The sequence below is a fragment of the Apodemus sylvaticus genome, chromosome 16 (genome assembly GCF_947179515.1).
Source record: "Apodemus sylvaticus chromosome 16, mApoSyl1.1, whole genome shotgun sequence".
NCBI classification, from domain to species: Eukaryota; Metazoa; Chordata; class Mammalia; order Rodentia; family Muridae; genus Apodemus; species Apodemus sylvaticus.
In genome coordinates this window covers 17,436,113-17,450,861 of record NC_067487.1, presented here as the reverse complement: position 1 = coordinate 17,450,861, position 14,749 = coordinate 17,436,113, and the positions used below count along the sequence as shown (strand labels likewise).

The 14,749-nt window shown below is 48.5% G+C and overlaps 1 protein-coding gene across 1 annotated transcript in view; it reads left to right on the top strand.

The window, feature by feature from the left end:
- Myo10 (myosin X) overlaps positions 1-14,749 on the top strand; it is a 207,179-nt gene that overhangs the window by 96,814 nt on the left and 95,616 nt on the right. Inside the window, exons 4-7 of the mRNA XM_052159434.1 lie at positions 4,514-4,701; positions 11,484-11,618; positions 13,518-13,642; positions 14,708-14,721. Coding sequence (XP_052015394.1) covers positions 4,514-4,701; positions 11,484-11,618; positions 13,518-13,642; positions 14,708-14,721 — 462 coding nt within the window. The remainder of the gene's footprint in view (positions 1-4,513; positions 4,702-11,483; positions 11,619-13,517; positions 13,643-14,707; positions 14,722-14,749) is intronic.

The window sequence follows — 14,749 nt, the reverse complement described above, 5'->3', positions numbered from 1 at the left end:
ATAGATGGTAAAGTCAGAATGCTTTGAGGAGATGTGTCCAGTCACTAGAGCTGTTAGCCAGTTAGTCTCCTCCTTACAACCACACTAGCGTGGTGGGTTTGTCTTCTGCCCGAATCATGGAGAACCTTGATTAAGGGCTTCCGTCCATGGCTTTCTCTCCCCCCCCCCCCCCCGCGACCCCCAAGGAAGGCTGTGGCTTCCTGGAGGAATCTGATGCTTTTTAGCATGGTATTAGTGAGCTTCGGGTCCTGGGCTAGCTGTAAATGGTGACCTTGGGTGGCAGTGGCCACGTAAGTGGTGAAAAGAACCACAGTGCATTTTTGTCATGGCGTTTGGCAAGATGACTGTGGAGACATGCCACATATTTGCAGGCTCCGTGGGCTGCTTTCGCATACAACAGCTGTTGCCAGTAGTGCCCAGCCTCCCTTGAGCCCAGGAAGTGTGGTGGCTTGGGTAGGAACATGTGGAGCTGGACTATTGGCTGTGTCTAACCAGAGCTAGCACAACTGCAAGTCTGGTCACAGTAAACAGCTTTAGTCAGCAGTTGCGGCTTGGAAAGACGTGGGCAGGTAGCCATAGTGCTCACAAAAAGACATGGGTCGCCAAAGTGTACCCAAAAGACATGGGTTGCAAGGCCACTGTGGCTGCTGCGCCTTTGCCATTGTTAGGGAAGGCCATTGTGTCTCTTGTCTACAGAGCAACATGTCAGCCATGCTGTCAGAATCAGCCATAGCCCAAAGGATGCTGGTGACTTCGCGGCTCCCAGTCATAAAAGGGGAGCGTGGCTTTGAGACTGAGGCAGAGATGAGTGCTTTGTTTCTAAGCAAGCTCGCATAAAAGAGGATCTAGATTTGCTGCGGTTTCAGGAGTAGCTCAGTGCTTTAAGAAACCTGGGGGTGGGCGATGGGAAGATGGAAGTGCCTGCAAGCAAGAGGTCTCTGGTTGAGATCCCAGCCCCAAGGCGAAAGGCTGGATGCTGCCGAGTGCTTGTCTCAGTTCCGCCTCCAGGGAACTCGCCGCTGGCCAGCCGTACTGAACCAGGGAGCCGAGCCTCAATATCAGATCTGGTCTCAAAGATGGGTCCGAGGCACTGAATGCTGTGCTGCTCTCCCAGAGTGCCAGTTCCCAAATGCTGACCGTTCATCGGCTCTGATGCCTTCTTGTAGCCTCCACAGCAGCCCCACGCATGTGACAATGTATATCCGAACATGCACATGAATACAGTTTTTTTTAAAGACTTATTTATTTATTGCATGTAAGGACACTGTAGCTGTCTTCAGACATTCCAGAAGAGAGCGTCAGATCACATTACAGATGGTTGTGAGCCACTATGTGGTTGCTGGGATTTGAACTCAGGACCTTCAGAAGAACAGTCAGTGCTCTTAACCGCGGAGCCATCTCTCCAGCTTCCCAATTTTTAAAAGTAAAAGAGGGTCTGGAGAGATGGCTCAGCGGTTAAGAGCACTGGCTGCACTGTTCAATTCCTAGCAACCACATGGTGGCTCACAACCATCTGTAATGAGATTTGATACCCTCTTCTGGTGTGTCTGAAGACAGCAACAGTATACTCATATGAATAAAGTTAAATAAAAAAAATTTTTTTAAAGTAAAAGAAACATAAGACAAGGAACAATTGAGCAAGATACCTGGTTGGCTTCTGGCCTTCTAGGTATGCATAAAAGGAAGAAGGGCAGATCAGAATCTTATACCACCATGCAAGGGTGGGGAAGAGACATGCGAGATATTCAAGACATGATGTATCACTTTTAAAAGTAGTCTCCGTGATGATAGATGTACAGCCTCACGCCATATTGAGTGAATGAAATGCGGTGTCTCCTCAGTGCGCTACCTACAGCTCTCATGTTCCACCCTCCTCAGGCTCTGCTCGTGCGCCCAGCTCAGCAGCTACGGTGATAGCAGGACAGACTGACAGTGTGGAGGAAGAGACCAAGCACTCAGAGCCTTAAGTGTCTCCTCCACAGAGAGCTAACAAAGGGGAAGGGACCGGGATGCCTGCGTGCCTGTGTGCTGTGGCCGGTGTTACCTCTACTCCTTCCCCAGCAGGGAAGTGGCTTCTGGTTTGTTTGGTTTGGTTTGCTTTGCTTTGGACTTTCCCTTTCTGGCTAAATTTTCCCTGCAGAGCTGTGACCAAGAGAAGTAGACTTTCTAGAGCATTCCTATTTCCAAAGGCCAAAGTAACATTGACTTGTCTGATTGAGGTGAACTTTACTCAACATAAGTTCATCACATTTAAGCCTGCAAACGACTGAGATCTAATGCATTCATGATGTTGAGCCCACACTTCCATCTAGGCCCTGGATATCTTCATCACTGCAAAGGGAAACCTGGTACTCCTGCTGCCCCTCCCCCATGGGAGATCCACCCCTTCACCGCTTTGCTACCTCTGTCTTCCTGCTTCTATGCATGTGCCTGTATCTGGTGTCTCTGACCTGGTGTACTTTCAAACTTTCCACACTGATATTATAACATTTATATAATTACTGTGTTACCTTTTTTGTGGCTAAAGAGTATTCCATTGTATGGATGTACCATGGCTTTCTCCCTGTGGTCAGATGATGGGCCTTTGGGTTTCACACCCTTTGGCTGCACAAAGAATACTGCTGTCAGTATGGGTGCACAAGCATTGAAGTATGTATCTGCTCCCCACTCCTTTTGGTTATAAATCTAATCTATAATTGCCATGGTAAAGCCATTTATGTTCTAAGTCTCTTTTTGGTTTAAAAGAGACTAGGCCTCTAGGTCTAGTTTTCCCAACCTAGACTTTTTTACATTTGAAAAAAGTCGCACTAGGCATGTAATACTTGGCCTGGTGTTCCTGGGTTAACGTGAATATACATCACTTAAATTGTCATGAGGTACAGGTGTTCTCGGAACGTTTGGACTTTCTATCTTTGCTCTCCCCCTACCCAGTAGGATTGCTGCACTTTGATGAATGTGGTAATAGTAGGTTCTAGAATTAGGTTGGCTGGATTTAGATCTCATTTCCATTGTGTACTAACGCTGTAGCTGTTGTCAACACTTTCCTCCTACCTCAGTTTCCTCACCTGAAAAAAAAGGTAGAACTGCATATCTCCTAGGGTTCGTGAATACTGATGGGATGGGGCTAGGCCCATGTATGGCCTGCCTGGGCTCCGGGGACAAAACCCCATAAGAGATACTACCACAGTTCCAGAGGCCAGGGCGTCTAGGAACAAAGTTGTCTGCAGGTTTCTGCCTTCTTCTAGTAGCCCCTTCCTAGTATGTACCCGTGGGTCCTGTGGGTCCAGCTGTCCTTTTCCTATAAAGACACCAGGCAGAATTGGATTCAAATACCCCTAAGAGCCTGAGTTTAAATTAATCACTCTTTAAAAGCCCTGTCTTCAAGTGTAGTGGTATTTTTAGGTTTTGTGGTCAGGGTTTCAACACATGGGGAAAGAAAGACACTCCCGTCCTTATAAACCACAGCAGGTGTGCTCCCTGGGAGGGGAGGTGTCTGCAGGATGCTGAGTCCCTGTGTTACTTACTGGCTGTGTGTGACCCTGGAAAACTGGGGAACCTAGATACAGAAGTACCAGTGAGTGAGGGCCCTGTGGAGGGGGCTGTGACCTTAAGCAGTGGAAACTAGAGTGTGCTGTACTGCTCTGAAAGTCTGAGTAAGGATGGGCTGGAGAGATGGCTCAGTGGTTAGGAGCACTGCCTGCTCTTCCAGAGGTCCTAAGTTCAATTCCCAGTAACCACGTGGTGGCTCACAACCATCTGTAATGGAATCTGACTCCCTCTTCTGGTAAAGAGAGTGATAGTGTGCTCATATGCATAACATAAATAAATAAATAAATCTTTACATATCTTTATAAATAAAAAGGATGCCATTATCTTTGACTGCCTAGCTAGGATAGCCAGGACTGAGAGGGAGAAAGGGGGAGAGAGAGAGAGAGAGAGAGAGAGAGAGAGAGAGAGAGAGAGAGACAGAAACCTGTTTTTTTTTAACCATTTCAGAGCCATCCCCAGTGTTGCGCGCCATGCGTTAATAGCACCTGACCTCCACAAGTTTCTCCACACAGAAACTGCCCATACCCTCTCCCCCCACCCCTGCCTTTTTTTCTATTTTCTGCCGTTGTCACCTGCTGTTTCATAACAGCTATGGAGTGGAGGAAGGGAACCGGAACTGGTCGGGCTTTGTGCCAGGAAAGGATTGGGATTAGGGAGGTCACCTGGGACCAGGGATTTGGTCTGGGCGCATTGCCATCCTAGTTCACCCGTTAACCTCATCCTGAAAGCCTGTTCCGAACCGGCTCCGTGCATCTGCGCAGTGTCGAGGTTTTATACCTTAGGGTATCGGGACAGCGTGGGCAGTGGGGTGCTGAGGCCACGTGAATCAATCGTTTCACTGGATCGCTCGTTTCACTGGATCGCTCCCAGCCCCCTGTGCAGAATGCAGAGCAGGCGCCATGCAGGGCCGAGCCTGGCCTCCCTGCCCTGGTAACACTGTCCGGTCTCTCCCCTCTGCTTGCAGACCTACATCGGCTCCATCATCGCGTCCGTGAATCCCTACCAGCCCATAGCTGGCCTGTACGAGCGCGCCACCATGGAGGAGTACAGCAGGTGCCACCTGGGCGAGCTTCCACCGCACATCTTCGCCATAGCCAACGAGTGCTATCGCTGCCTGTGGAAGCGCCATGACAACCAATGCGTCCTCATCAGGTGAGCCAGCCGGAGCAGAGAGAAGGGGTGGGCGGGCTGTCTGCCCAGCCCAGCCGAAACCATTCGCCATTCGCGGCAGAGAAGCTCTCCAGCCAGCCTGGCTCCTGCTGAGGGCGCTCAGCTGCAGACTGATTGTGTGGGTTGGTGTTTTGCCCTACAAGGGGCCTCAGTTCTTTCTTTCATTCATTCATTCATTCATTCATTCATTCATTCATTCGTTCATTCGTTTGTTTGATCATTTATTTATTCCCATTTTTTTTCTCTTTACTCCCAATCTTCTTGAATTATTCTTTGGGCCATTTCACAGATGAAGCACAGTCGGTCTGTTTATTTAAATGGCTCTTTCATATTTGAAATATTTTATATATGTTAGTCACCATGCCTGAATGATTTGAGCAGACTTCTTTTTTCTCTACTGTAGACGAAATCTACACTCTAGTTCACAATTTCCTGATTTTAAGAAAATTTTATAATGGGAATGCTCCCTAAGCAAGTAGTTTTTAACCTGAAGGTGGGTCACGACCCCTTTTGCAGTGGGAGTGGGGTCAAACAACCCTTTCACAGAGGTTGCCCAAGACCATCAGAAAACATGGATCTTTACATTATAATTCATAACAGTAGCAAAATTACAGTTACAAAGTATCGATGAAAATAATGGCTTGGGGTCACCACAATATGGGAGCTGTTTTAAAGGGTTGCAGCCTGAGGAAGGTTAAGAACCACTAAAGTTTACCTATGAATTAGGTGGAAAAGCATAGCTTGCTGTGCATGCGAAGACAGTGATACAAGGACATGTTTATTTAAATTAATTTTGTGTTAAATATGACACGCCTGTTGGAGCCAAGTCTAACATGTCTGTATTCTGTCTTGGGTTATTTTTGAGACAGGATTTTAACTGTGTAGCCCACACTCGTCTCAAATAGCATCCCTTCTACCTGAGCCTCCAAAGTGCAGGGGTTGCATAGGTGTATATATATTACCCAGCTCTTCTTACTTGGAAAATAAAGTAGCTGGAGCCCCCTCTGTGGAAACCCTTCCCACTGAGAATGGCATTTTAAAAAAACGTGGAGTACATTTTTATCCGCTGCTTAAATTTTATTATGAATGAATGCAAATTGCCCCATTGCATACATCTCAGTGGCTTCCTGTTGGCGCTGTTGTTTGCTCCCGGAGCCCGTGGCAGGAGTGGTGGGTCCGGTCTGGATGTCGTCCCACACAGATGGCATGAAGTGCCGAGGTTTCCATGGAGTGTCCAAGTTCTCCATTCACACATCCCTCCAGCCGTCCACTCATGGGCCCTGACAGAGACTGTGGGGTAGCAGGCCATGGCACTGCCACTGTGACTGATTTTGGCAGCTGTTTTACATGGTTTTCTAGCCCCAACTTGTGACAAAATAATTATATTATTTGAAGGGGGAAGGGGAGTATATCGGTACCCCCAGGATTTCCAGTTCTGTGACAGTAGGACACAGGGGACAGATGGAGAACACCGTCTGTCATTTTTGGACCTCAAGCAGGCCAAGCTTGCCAAAACTGAAGCCCCGTGTTACACAGACAGACCACCTGGCCATGCACCTAGCCAGGTAATCGGAGGACCGTTCCCAGATGGACTGGATCAGAGGCTGAGAGGAGCATGCTGTACCCCCAAACCCCAGATCAGAGAAACTACCCCTGTGCGGGGAGGGGTACCAGTGGAGGTGCTCCCATACACCCCAGGCTAGGGAGTGGAGAGTGTGCCCGAAGACAGCTGAGATGGCGCATACTGCCCAATATGACAGTAAACAGTACACTGTGCCAGGCGTGAAGGCAGGGGACCCTTTTGCAGCCCGTGATGTAAGCATGGTGTAATGATGATCACGGGTGCCACACTGTTTTCATACTGCGGGATCCGGCCATCATACTTAGTGAAAGTTTCCCTGCTTTTTTTTTCTCTTTTGAACTAACATAAATTACATATATGTAAATGGATGAACTGATTTCCCCTCCCCCAAAGCATGGGGAGAGATGGGCTTTGTTCTCTTCTGGTCACTGTAGCAACGCTCACGTGAGGCTGTAGACATAGCTTGGCTGTAACTGTCAGTGTATTAAGTAGATCAAACAGGGATCGTGCTACTTAAAAAGTTAGTCTGAGTGAAGCTACCCACGTTGAGTAGAAATAGCTTTAAGGAGTAGCATGCCTAATAGGGGATTTGACTTGTGACTCAAACATCGTGTACGATTGCTAGTCTGCTTTTGTTAAGTCAGGGTCTACACATGTAGCCCAGGCTGGCCTTGAACTCATGATGCATGTATCCATCTCAGTCTACTGAATGCTGGGATAAAAAACGTGCTACCAGCTGAGTGATGGCTGAGCACACCTTTAACCCCAGCACTTAGGAGGCAAAGGCTCTGAGTTGGTGAGGCCAGCCTGGTCTACAGAGCAAGTTCCAGGACAGCCAGGGCTACGCAGAGAAAAACTAAAGCTGTGTTGAAAAACTAAAAAGAGAAACTAGCCATACTTCGCTAAATGAATCCACAAGGGTCTTTGTGAATGGACGCAGGGTCAAGCATCGCTGGCAGAGCCTGAGAGCAGCCTGTTTTACTAGGGCCACCCAGTGCTATGTAGTGAGACCCCATTCAAAAGCAAAACAATTGGCCTGTCACTAGAATGTGGGGCGGGGTGGTTTTGTACCTGAAGCAGGCCCTCACTCTGTGGCCTTGGCTGGCCTCTGCGCCTCCACTGCTGGGCAGTGCCACCGTAGCAGGTTCGTTTGTTTGGATCTTTTTCCTTTTCCTTGGCTCCTCCCCTCCCTTCTCCTGCCCTCTGGCCTCTCTCCCATTTCTTTACAGAAGGTGTGGGAATTAAGAAACAAATTTGAAGCTAAGTTGTTAGATATAAGCATCCCTTTGGCGTCCCCAGGCCTGATCTGCCCCCTGGTGGACGTAGCGTGTCTTACTTCTCTCACAATGTTCTCTCACATTCTTGGCTTTAAAATCAGAGAATATTCTATTCCTCGCCCTCCACATTATCAAGTAAATTTAAAAGCAAGCAGTTCAGCCTTGGCTGAGATCCGCAGCTGGGCGGGGCAATGCCGGGCCTTTAGGTTCGTTCTGGACCGTTTCCGCTCTGAAGCTTTACATTTTTTTTAAATGTTAATTAAAAATTTTAAATATATGTGTATGTGTTCTACCTGCATGAGGTACCGTGTCACACATCCGTGCAGACACTGGGAGGCAGCAGCCCCACTGTGTCTTTACTTATAGGCAGGTGGGAGCTGTCTGATGCGAGTGTTGGGAACCCGGCCAAGATCCTCTGTAAGAGCAGTTACAGCTCTTAACTGCCGAGCTGTCTCTCCAATCCCTGAAATTCTACTTTTATTTTACTTTTTAATGGACATTTAAGTGGAAGCTTATGCTGTTATAAGCTTTAAGTATAACTCCATAAGGTTACATGTATCTAACCTTAAAACTCACGGAAGGATTTCCCTCTGTGTAATTAATAAGGTTATTAGCTTGAAACCTTGGTTGGCATTCTGCGTTTGACTATGACTTTAGGTTTGTTTGGGTTTTTTTTTTTTTTCACTCTGTGTGTGTGTATGTTGCGCGCATGTGTATGCGTGTGTGTGTGTGTGTGTGTGTGTGTAGAGATTAGCTTGTTGTGGTCTTTTTGAATATGAGTGAACTCTCAAGATGCAAAGCAGTGTCAAATGACAAAACCCACTGCAAGTATACTTAAGGCACCATTGGCTCCTAGTCATGGTTCAGGAGTTGAGGCAATTTTCAAGTCATTAAGTAGACATAGCAGAACAGAGAGAGTTGTGAGAGCAGGGGATGGGACAGGAGGATTGCACTGACTGGCCGATTCCAGGCTGCTTTGCAAGGGTCGAAGTGGAGGAACTTCCTTCTTAGATTGACCCAGGCAGACTGGAGTCTCCTGATGTCAGGAGAACCTAGTCAGGCCTGGAGTCCCTGTGCTTCCTCAAGGCTTTAGTTTGATTGTGTAGTACTTGGCACGAGTGACTCCATTTTGGTATAATCTAGTCTTCAGGGCCCAATACAGAGCTCAGTCCTAAACAACACCCCACTATAGCTTTTGTCCTGGGTAAAAAGCTAAAGCTAACTTGTCTGTACCGCTTCACACCAGGACAGTGTGTGGCAGGTGGCCAGCCTTTACTAACTGTCAATCAAAGAATGAGTAATTCAGAGGAAATGTCGGCTCAGGGTCTTTGCTTGCTTTGTGTTTGGAGTTTTCAAAAAAGGAGCTACTTCTTAACCATGCCTTTTATATTATGGGATGGTATAAGAGTAACTGGGTACTTGGTCTTCTTGAGGTGCGTCTTGCTGGGTGCTGAGCCAGAGTTGGGTGTGTGGTTAGACAGAGACTGTGTGACACAGGGCATGGCCTGTGACTTACAGTAAGAAGCAAATGAAGGACAAGCGTATTGGGGAGGACTGTCTGGGATGTGATCAAAATCTGTGGAGAAAACTCCCCTCGTTATAAATCCCAGAAAGGCTCAAAGAAGCCTTCTCTGTGGAGAACATGAGGGCCGGACCTGGTGAATGACTGATGACAGAGATTCAAACTTTAGCCTCTGCTCCAACCAAGTGCTACTTCCTGCCGAAGCCATGATGTAAGGACTTTGTCTAACTTGCTAAGACCTTCGGACATAATAGACACTAGAGACACCGCTTTGGTTAGCTATTAACTAGAAAATGATAGAAATTAGGTTTGATCTGATTTATAGTTTAAGAAAAATGTGTTGTTTTGGAATTTGATTCGTAGGAAGGGCACGCTTGATCAGCAGATACAAACAAAAGAGCCAAAGGGCTTATGTCCTGGGTCCGGGATTAACTCACCAATCCCTCAGCTTCTCAGCCCTGTCCTGCCTGCAGTGAGACCACCCCAGCGTGAACGGATGGGAAGGCTGCCGTTGAGTAGGGAGTGTATTTACGAGCAGGAAAGTAGAGACCTTGTAGGCGCACATGAACCTAGCACACCATCAGCACCGGTCTGTCCTGCTAACGGCCCAAGCATCCCAGTGCTCACGTGACGTCTGAGCACACTAGCACCATCTCTGCTGGTGTTCGCACCTCCGTCCTGATTGAAGAGCTATTTGAGCCTCACTGCCCGGCCCCCCCCCCCCACTCCCACCCCCCACCCCCCACCCCCGGCCCCATACCTTTGATGCAGTTTCAAGGTTGTTAGACTCAGGTGCCCCAGGTACGCCTGTGTCTTGATGTCTTGGACTTTGCTTTCCCATCCCACGGGAGGTGTGGAATTGTGGGTATTTGTTCTCTGCAGGGAGAACACATGCCTCCCTGTCTAGTTGCCAGGACCCCTCAGGACCCTTGCTATGATGCTTTCTTGTCTAGAGTCGTGATATCTCTCACTGAAGCCTAATGCTTACAAAGGGGGTGCCTTGCATGGGCCTGGATCAACAGATATTTACCGAATGCCCAAGACACCCAGCCTGGCTTCAGGGGTGTCTGTCATCTGAGTCATCTCCTCGTTTTACTAAATGTGGTTAGTTATTTAATTATTTACACGTTCCCGGCAGCATTTCTTAAGAGTCCTGCGCCTTGGCACGCACAAGAGTTCTGTCAGCCTTCCACCAAGCACAGTCTACCCCGCTGTCTCCGATGGCTTCTGCTAGCCATGCCATACGATCCCTTCTGCTTTGCTCCCCTAGTCTGTTGGTGCCTTGCTTCCTCTAGCCTCCCCCAGGGTACTTGCTGAGCCTAGAGCCTTGCACAAGACTCTCCCTTTAGATGCCTTTCATGCGTTCCCTCCCGTCTCTAGTTGTTGCATGTGCACAGGATCTGAGCGAGCGTGAGCTAGGTAATAGCCACACCTGAAGTGGACAGCTGTAGACGGCTGAGTCCTCCTGGGGTATCCCTCAGGGGCCTTGCTCTGTAAGCCGATGCTGAGGGACCCAGCACACTTACCAGCTGTGGGCTGCATCTTCCCATACCACCTCGCCTGCCTTCCTGCTTTTGCTCCATTATATCTTACCCAGAATCCTCTTGTCCTCTCTGCCGGCTTTATGCTTGGCAGACATCATAGCTGAGGCCTCCTTTGCTTTGCCCATTGGTCCCCTCTGTCTGAAACGCTTTGTCCACTTTCCACTACCAGCTTCCATGTGCAAAACAACCATGGGTCTTTGAAATCAGACCCTCGTGGTGTTTAGATCTGAGCCAGGCCCTCAGCCCTTGCCGGTTTCCGTCTCAGAATAGCTGGGAGACTCGTCACGCCGTGTGGGCTTCATCCTTCTGAGCACTGGTCTCCTCCTTACACTCATCGTTTCTCCCCAAAGCACTGTGACTACACCCAGCCCATCCATTTAGTTCACACCCAGTGGGTGCCCGCCTCAGCAGGTGCCCTTGGAGATGGGGTCACGGCATGGGAATGAGACAAAGCAAAGATTCTTGCATGTGCAGGGCTCCCCGTTTTTCAGCAGTGCCGTCTGTCTCCTGAGGCTCGCATGACAAGCAGCATCCATCCGGGAGGTCAGAAGTGGACCAGCCTGCAGGAGAAAGACCTCTGCTTCCCTGCAACTCAAAGCAACGGGGCAGTTTCAAGGTTGAATTTCTTACCTGAGTGTCAGAGGAGGGCAGGCATGTGCTGTAACCGACTTGTGGAGGACCCAGGAGCTCTCCTCCTGCTCCAGCAACAGGGATTTGAACTCCGTTCTCCCTGTTGTCAACGGTGACTTGATTTAAGGGATGAGTGCCTTTGGCAAAGCTAGTTGTTTCAAGAATACATCTTTCTTCACAAACCAAAACTTGTGCGTTTTGTCTTTCAGTGGTGAAAGCGGGGCTGGGAAGACGGAGAGCACCAAACTGATCCTCAAGTTCCTGTCCGTCATCAGCCAGCACTCTGTGGACTTGGGCCTGCAGGAGAAGACGTCCAGTGTGGAGCAGGCCATCCTCCAGAGCAGGTGGCACAGCAGGGCTGGGCTTTCCCTCAGGAGCCCGAGGGCTAAAATTAGTCGGTCTGTTTCTCTTCCCAGCGTGCCTGGTAGCATTGCATTAGGAGATCTCAACTGCACACCTTTCATCCCAGCGGAGGGGAGACAGAGGCAGGCAAACCTCTGTGAATTTGAAGCCGGTTGGCCCTAGAGAGTTCCATGCTAGGAAGGCTGATGTAGTGAGCCTTTGTCTCGCCTCCTACCACCACTGCCCCTCCCAAAAAAGAAATGGTCTTGACACGGATGCGGCCCTTCCTGCACCTGCTTTGGCAGAAGCATCTCCCAGTCCATCCATCCTTCCTGCCGCCCTCCCTCCCTTCCTTCCCTGTCGGGTCATTATAGATGGTACTCATGATTCTGAGAAGCAGACTGCAGCTGCTGACTGACACAGCACACTGACCCAGTTGCTCTAGCATTTAAACAGAAAAATGCAGAGAAATGTGCTGTTGGTGTGAACACAGGGCATTTGCATAGCCTCACATGGGACAGATCAGCAATACCTAGCCATTTAATATATATGACTGCTGTCTATATTTAATATATATGTTGCTGTCTTCAGACACACCAGAAGAGGGCATCACATCCCATTACAGATGGTTGTGAGCCATCATGTGGTTGCTGGGAATTGAACTCAAGACCTCTGGAAGAGCAGTCAGTGCTCTTTTTTTTCTTTCTTTCTTTCTTTTTTTTTTTAAAGATTTATTTATTATATGTAAGTCCACTATAGCTCTGTTCAGACATACCAGCAGAGGGCATCTGATCTTATTACAGATGGTTGTGAGCCACCATGTGGTTGCTGGGATTTGAACTCAGGACCTCTGGAAGAGCAGCCAGTGCTCTTAACCACTGAGCCATCTCTCCAGCCCATGCAATACCTAGCCATGATTCCTGGAACTGACAGAGGGCTGTGTGGCTGGGTATCATCTGCAGACTCCCTTGGTGTCTGATTAGTGCCTTGTCAGGTTGTACCAATAGAGACGTTACAGACACCGGATGCAGAGAGCTGTCGTAGGGTCAGCAAACCACAGCCTAGTATAATATCCTGTGGTTTTGTTTTGTTTTTAATTGGGGATGCAGCTCAGTGGTAAAGTTCTTTCTTAGCATTTTCAAGGTCTAAAGTTTCATGCATACACTGCATGCACGCACACACACACACACACACACACACACACACACACACACGTGCATACACACAAATCACACGTATCTATTTAGTGTTTATCCATGCTTCCAGCCTGTAGCGCAGTAGCAAGGGTCATCACCTTCCATTTTCAGACCTCTCCATCTGCCTCCTCCAGCCTTCTTCGTAAATAATTGCCTTGGGACCCTGCCATGCTCACTTCTGTTGTTTCTGGCAACTTCTAAATAACAGAGGCAGCACTGAGTAGTTTCAGCAGGGACCACATGCTCTGCAAAGCTCACAACAGCATCTGGCCCTTTACGGCCCTGCCTGTTACACCCTTGGTCTAGCCTGACTCCGTTTAACAGTTGGAGATGATGATCCGGGGATGTTCAATAAATGACCTCCAGGCCCTGATGCAAACTAGTGGAAGGCCCAATGTTGAGGGCTTTTCAGAGCCTAGACAGGGCTTCTGCGTAACTCCTGGGCACTGCGCCAACCAAGTTCATCTGTGCCATTGTGTCACGTGGTCCCTTAGCTGTGCAGCTTCCTCTCGCAGCGTAACTGCCCCTCACCTTATTCCCATTCAAGGGGATGCTCGGGAAAGTTCCATTGCAGCAAGTGTTCAGAAAAGCCAGCTCTTGTTTAAATAAACAGAGTCAGGCTGGGCCCTGCGGCGGCAGCAGAATCCTTACCGCTGAGTGTATTGGCATCTGCCTGACTGATGCTCTCCTGTTCTCCGTCCACAGCCCAATCATGGAAGCATTTGGCAACGCGAAGACAGTCTACAACAACAACTCCAGTCGCTTTGGGAAGTTTGTTCAACTGAACATCTCTCAGAAGGGAAATATTCAGGGCGGAAGAATCGTAGATTGTATCCTGTTTCGTGTCATGGTTGTCTTTGCATTTGGCCCTGTCAGTGAAAACTTTGCGATCTTATTGGAAGGGCCCCAAAAGAACGTGAAATACTTGTTAAGGGTTCTTTTTCTTTACTATTACTGCATTTGGCCTGTTAACTACTTTACAAGATAAAAGATCATTTTTTCCTTTGGAAATGTCTTGGATTTTGCTCATAGTCTAGATTTATCACTTATTAGTCTGATTTCTGTTGCTATAATGTAATGTCTCACAGGGTACTTGATAGAAAAAAAAGCCTTTCTATCAAGTTTTGCCTTTTAAAAAAAAATAGCTTTAAGCCGGGTGGTAGTGATACACGCCTTTAATCCCAGCACTGGGAAGCAGAGGCAGGCAGATCTCTTTAGTTTGAGGCTAGCCTGGTCTACAAAGTGAGTGCCAGGACAACCAGGGCTGTACACTGAAACTCTGTCTAGAGAAACATAAATAAATTAAATAAACAAACAAACAATAAAGATAAAACAGCTTTATCTTAGGTCACGGTTTGAGCTCAGATACTAATAAGTCCTATGTTCAGGCTCTGGTACAAGCCATCTGGCCTGGTAGGTGGTGTCCCAGAGGGAGCGTGTATGAGAGAGCTCATGACAGGAAGAGCACGAGGGAACCAGATGGCTGGATTCCACTCCTAACTGTCCACTCTCAAGAAACTGATGTGATTGTAAGACCAGCGTTGACATAACTATTGTAGCCGTGACCTAGCTGCCTTCTCCTGGGACCCTCCCGGGTCCACCCTCATTCCATAGACCGAGGACACTGCACATGGTCCTTTGGGGCTACATTCAAGCCATGTCTGCCCTGGAGCGGTCACCAAGCGCTAGCTGTTCGGTTGGGCACCATGGCATTGGGACTGGGTTTAGATGAAGTGGGCTCTGCTTGTTTGCTGTCTTTTGGCACCAGTAGCAGCAGGGTAGGCAGATGAGGGACCCATTCCTCAAGAGTCCAGACTAGCACGCCGCCCCTCCCCCACCCTCCGCCATCCACGCCTGTCTTCTTCCTTGACCATCCGTTACCTTCTCGCATGAAGATTTATTAGAAAAAGTGAGTATCCATGTGAACCCAGTTCAGT